Source organism: Leptinotarsa decemlineata, unplaced genomic scaffold (assembly GCF_025532065.1).
Source record: "Leptinotarsa decemlineata unplaced genomic scaffold, Ldec_3_MD MMD2_tig00026282_RagTag_RagTag, whole genome shotgun sequence".
NCBI lineage: Eukaryota > Metazoa > Arthropoda > Insecta > Coleoptera > Chrysomelidae > Leptinotarsa > Leptinotarsa decemlineata.
The window spans coordinates 1,943,396-1,949,371 of record NW_027412668.1 but is presented as its reverse complement, the minus strand read 5'-3'; the positions used below and the strand labels follow the sequence as shown (position 1 = coordinate 1,949,371).

Sequence of the window (5,976 nt, the reverse complement as noted above, 5' to 3'; positions counted from 1 at the left end):
TTGCAGTGAAAATGCATCGCGATCTTGTAATAACAGTATTTAATTCTCTTGCAACAACTGCATGACATCATGCTGCTAGTCTTTTACATAAGTAGTCGACATAGGAAACAAATTTTAGATTTTCATCAATGAAAAGCCCTAAAAATTTGTTTTCTCCAATCAATTTTTACATTTTTCAAGTGTACTTCCCCTATGTTACATCTAAACGTGACCACATTTGTTTTGTCGATGTTGAATGATAAAAGATTGGAATCACCACTCTTTCACCCTTCTTATGTCGACGATGATTTGATTAAGTAAATTTGAGGCAGTATTGCTATGCCAAAGGATATTGGTGTCGTCAGCAAAACATGTGAATTTACCACTTATGTCGACATGGACTAAGTCATTGACATAAATGAGAAACAACACCGGTCCCAAAACGGAACCTTGTGGGACCACACTGCCAATGAAACGTTCATCTGATGAAATTCCATTTAATGGAACATTCTGCCGCCGATGAGAAGGGTACGTCTCAAACCAAAATAATGCAGAACCTCTAAATCCGTAACTTCTAGCTTGCGAAGAAATAACATGTGGTTTACACAATCGAAGGCCTTGGTTAGGTTACAAAACATGGCCGCCGTAATTTTTTTTATTAAGATTGAGGTACAGTTGACACTTCAACAAGAGTACTTCTATCACGCCACTGAAGATGACTGACGTAGTTGAAGTCGAAACGTTTGGAGATTATCACCGAAGAAGACCACGGCACATCCTGGAAAGTCCACATTCCTATATGTTTTCTTTTCTATTTTTCGCTTTTGTAACTGGACCTTATAATCTTTCTTCAGAGCTCTGGATGACGTCATATAGTATGGATTTTGAGACACATATGCTGCGTTTCTTGCAGCCTTAAGATTGATTCTCATTTTCCTCAAGTAGTACAAAATATGACTTTGACAATTGAGAGATACTTACCAGCACCTTGCTATAGATAGATAGATATCCTTTATTAGTTATTTGTAATAAAAAATCTTTTCAGGTGTAGGACATGTCAATTACAGTAAACATTACAGAAGTAGTAGAAAATCATGAGGCAATATCATTAATATTGGTTGATTAGTATTGGATGTATGAATAACATGGTTATCACAGTCAGTATACTTAATGTAATATATTTTAGATACAGAACACAAATATATACATCTATATGTAGGGTTCAAAAAGAGACTAAACTACATCACAGTGCAGAATGATAGGACATGAAATATTCAACGCGAACAACATCAGTTTAAATTATCATTGAAGAATTCTTCCAGCGAATAATAAGCTTTGGAGAGAAGCAAAGTTTTCAATTTATTCTACATGATCATAGAAGACTAAGTTCTGAGAGAACTCAGCGAAATCGAATCTTGGTGTAACTCAAATAATCTTTGTTTCAATGTGGAAAAAACTAATATAATTACCTTCAAATTCGAAAACTTGGTCTTAGGAACACATCAAGTAGAAAACAAAACGAGCACTAAATTCCTGGGTATACACCTTGACAGAAAGTTAGGGTTTGAGGAACATATAACGTCCTTGAAAAAAAGACTAGCATCGGGCTGTTATGCTATTAGAGTAGTGACAAACGAGCTTGGTACAGCTATTGGCAGAAACACATATTTTTCACTCATAGAATCCCATATTAGATACGGACTACCCTTTTGGGGTTTTTGTGGATATCCACTTCATTGTTATCTACTCACTTTGTCAATAAGAATAATTATTCTTGGACAATAAAGTACAGTTTGATTTGATTTAGGTATCATGTTACAAATATTAATGATTGAAAAAGGTATATTATTTTGAAGATAGGTCAAATGTGTCTTCATATTCAAAAGGTTATTTTTGTTTCATGTGCTGTGGGTATGGTTCCTATCATGAGTCGCAAAGATAGATATATTTTCTTTGATAAATACCACAGATTCATAAATATAGATACCTGTTAGTGTTAATATTTTTTCTCTACGACTATTTTTTTACAGCTTCCTCTCCGAGAAAGGTTGAATATTTTTCTGAGACACCGTTTTTGCAATATGAATATTTTTGTATATGTGCAGACATTCCCCAGAACAATATAACCAGTATATGCTAACATCGCAGCCTCGGTGGATATATTTTGGGTAATTATTTTCAGGGCATAGCAATACCTTAACATTTGTATTGCCACTTTATCGATGTGGCTCTTCCAGTTCGGCTTCGAGTCAATTATAATTCCAAGAAAGGAAAGTTAGGTCACTGGTTCTAACATAGTTACACCATCACTAAAAGTATTATTTGTGCCGTTTTGGGTAAAATATATGATTTGTGTCTTGTTTTTGTCCAGTTTGGGATTGTGTGATGTAAAGTACTCCTCCAGAATCTTTAGCTTGAAAAAGATCTTGCGGTAGGTAGTTGTGATCGGTTGAACTGAAAACCACAGAACAGTCATCGGCATTCTGAACCATGTATCCATCAACAACTCCAGGCACATTGTTAGTGTAAAGAATGTATAGTAGTGGGCCCAACACTGACCCCTGGGGTACACCTCTTACAATGTATAGCATTTCTGATTTCATTACATTTCCATCAGTATCCCTTTCAGTAACACATTGCTGTCTATTTCAAATAGGACGTAATTAGTTCGAGTAGCAGCCCTCTAATACCGTAGAACGAAAGTTTTGTGATCTGATCAGTAGACTATGATCAACACTCCTAATTTTCAGCAAACAAATCGGAAACTAAAAATTGTGCTACCAAAAAAATCTATTTTCATCCAGGGATCAAAAAGAAGACAACTATATGGAAATAATATAATTTATTTTGTAAAAAAAAAATCTAGTAATGATCTTCAAAAATCGAAAGCCACAATTTGAAACCCTCGGTGGAGGGCGTTAGAACTGGATGCAACATAAATTTAGTCAACAGATCGGCACAATCAGGGAATGGAAAAACAACGACTGGATGCGAAAATTTCAATAGGTTTCTTACAAGACATTACCAACCGCCTGATTCACACCATCAAAACAGACAGAAAAGTCCTCACAAAAGAATTATACAACGGTTGATTCAGCGAGATTTGATTCGTAATCTCAAACTTTTGCCGAGCCGATGGTGTGAATCAGGCGAAACGGATATCTTCCATGGCCACCACTCAATATTAACATGTCCCTAGGAGTTGATAGCAACACTAGCTATCGTTACTGAGAGTATTATAACGGTTTCCGAGGCTCAGCTTGGGGCCCTGCGACGAACTGATCTTCGATAACTCCACTTGTCTGTGTGAGGAAGATCGATTGTGCTGCACCACTTCGAAAGAGCCTTCACTACGATTCCTGCAAAAAAAGATTTAGAGTCAAAATTGAATGGCGGTTATTAAAACACAGAATAAATTTTACTGCATCAATACAAATATAATCAATTAACTGGCATAGTTATCCAATTTTTATTCTCAAGAAGGGTTAGTTTAGTAGCAGGATCAATTTTTCAAGCAATTGTTTTCTTGCCAACGTTTCTAAATTCAATTAAATTCTTCCTCCCGGCTCTGTAACGATGAATTTTCATAAATATACCCAATGAAATGTTACATAGTAACAAATATAATTGAGTGACCTTTTCAAATGAAAATTGAACTGTGAAAGCTTTCCCAGATGCTATGCTGGTCAAACCGGATGATATCTTAAAACACGGGTTTCAGAACACACGAAAGACACACAATAGTGTTAACACTGGAAGGAATATCGATGGCCTTATAACTGCATTTTTCGATTTAATCAGTAAAATACCTGAATAATTCCCCTTTTCCTTTCTCATTTTTTCTATCATTGATAAAAACAGACACCACCTTATCAGCATCTTAGCTATTTGTTCGTTTCATGTCTTTATGTAGTGTTGTTTTGAAAATTTTATTATTTTAGTTTTTTCTATTTTTATTGTGGTATCTAATATGGCTGATGTTTTTAAAACTAGAAGAGACTTCTTTTACGGTGAGTAATTTAATTAGGAATCCATGATTTGTCGTAAAATTATAAGTTTTGTGAAAATTCATTGTCTCAGAAATGGGAAGAAGAATTTATTCAAATTCGAAACGTTTGCCAGAAAACAAATGGTTTTTTTAAAGAACAATTGATCCCCTTACACAATGGGAATATAAATGAAAGAAAAAAAGAACGAGATATACAGTATTGAAAATATAAGCTTTGGGTGTGAAATAAAATTAGAAAAAAATAGTAGTAAAGGTTTTGTTACCAACAGCAGACATAAATAACTTATTATATAGACAGGAAAAAATTAGCAAAAGCTGAAAATATAATCATTTAGAAGAATCGAAACTTGTAGAATGAATTAGAGATTTACAGCTCTTTTCCTCCATTTGCAAGTCTGTACATAATTCTGTGAAGATATATGGTTTTGTAACTCAAACAGTTCATTGAGTTAATAAGTTGCAACTTTTTGTAAGATTGTATTGATGTGAATAGATTTGAAACTTTTTTGAACTTCATTTTAGTACGTCTTTTCTTGTTTAGCTCCACAATCTATACTAGTTGCTCATAAGAAGAATGCAACATTATTTTATTGAAATGAATTGTCAACAACCGTAGAAAAAATATTAAAACCAGTTTACTGCAGTAAGAGTATTGCCTGAAAGAAACTTGATTTCCTTGTCCTTGATGATAAATGATTCATCTATTGTAAAATGTTTATTAAGATATACATTTTACTTCATAATCAACAGAAAAATCAACTAATTCCACCAGTGCGATTCCTAGCACTGTACAATAATGTCTTTTGTGGCAATTAGGTCATGCATAACTCATTCAAACTTGAAATCGGATCCTCCTAGAGTTAACTGGTGAAAACCAGAAAGAATAACACCTAATTAGGTTATACTCACTTTTTGTAGTCTCCACCGGTTTTGGAAAGAGTTGGGAAAAACTCCTCATTGTGTATGTCAGGGGCTGTTTTTGTCTTCATCCGACTTGGTGGGGCCTGCTGTTGGTTACCCATATTACGCATTCCCGGGGCACGTAAGTCCCTTTAGTGACATTTGGGAGAGTCTCTGGTTTCTTTTCAACAACTTTGACGGGAATTTCTTCTTGGACTTCGCTGTCTATACGCCTCCAGGGCCCTGCCTTTCTATCTATCTCTTGGGCGGATTCTTCCTCTTGCTGCTGTTCCGTAGTTTGTTCCTTGGTTCCCGGAGTGCCCTCCGCAGTAGTCGTGATGGCTAGATTACCGATTTTCAAACCGGTGTAGTCTTTTTTCTCTTCTTCAAAGTCTTTCCATTCGTCTTGTTCCTATAAAAAATAAGTCAGAAGACTGTGTCTAGAAGAGATACATAGGTATAAAATAGATCTGGCAGATGTCTGTCAAGAAAGAAGTACTTTCATGGCTAACACCTGCACTGAAGAGGGGTAATTCTACGAAACCGTTCTGTAGTTGATGACTATTTTAATTGGAAATATTTATTTTACCAATACAATATGGCTACTGAAACTGAACCTAACCTCCACTGACCAGTTTTCATACGTCATGCAGGGTAACTTTTTGTCAGAAACTTACGTGGATAGGTGCAGCACTGTCTTCTCCTTCACCGGGGGCCCGCTCTTTCTTCAATTTCTCAGTCTTCTTCGCACTGTCTTCCAACTTTTTTGCTACTTCTTCCGTGGTAGCGAATTTTTTTGTACTTTTGGACTTCTTTCGGTCTTTTTTGGCAAAAAAATCATCTAGATCTGCCATATTTTAACGTTAGCAGAAAATTTGGAGCACACAAAAGGGTAATTTGGCAATTAATTTATGAAAATCACACCTCCACAATGCACTACAAAGTGCACAACCGGACCAGAAGAAAATGTCACGGTGGCTACCTACTTTACCGACTGTATTGGCAGGTTAACATGCAGTGTTGCCAATGGGGCCTTTATGGGAAATATTGGAACAATAGCAATAGGGGCATTCCGTGACTCACTGATA

At 35.7% G+C, this 5,976-nt stretch overlaps 1 protein-coding gene across 1 annotated transcript; it reads right to left on the bottom strand.

The window, feature by feature from the left end:
* Positions 1-2,806: 2,806 nt before the first annotated feature.
* Positions 2,807-5,873, bottom strand: LOC111518148 (protein CDV3 homolog). Its single transcript, XM_023174507.2, is given in 4 exon segments — positions 2,807-3,338; positions 4,898-5,027; positions 5,030-5,300; positions 5,566-5,873. Coding segments are annotated over 4 exon segments (723 nt in total). The 5' UTR covers positions 5,743-5,873; the 3' UTR covers positions 2,807-3,193.
* Between the last annotated feature and the right edge of the window lie 103 nt (positions 5,874-5,976).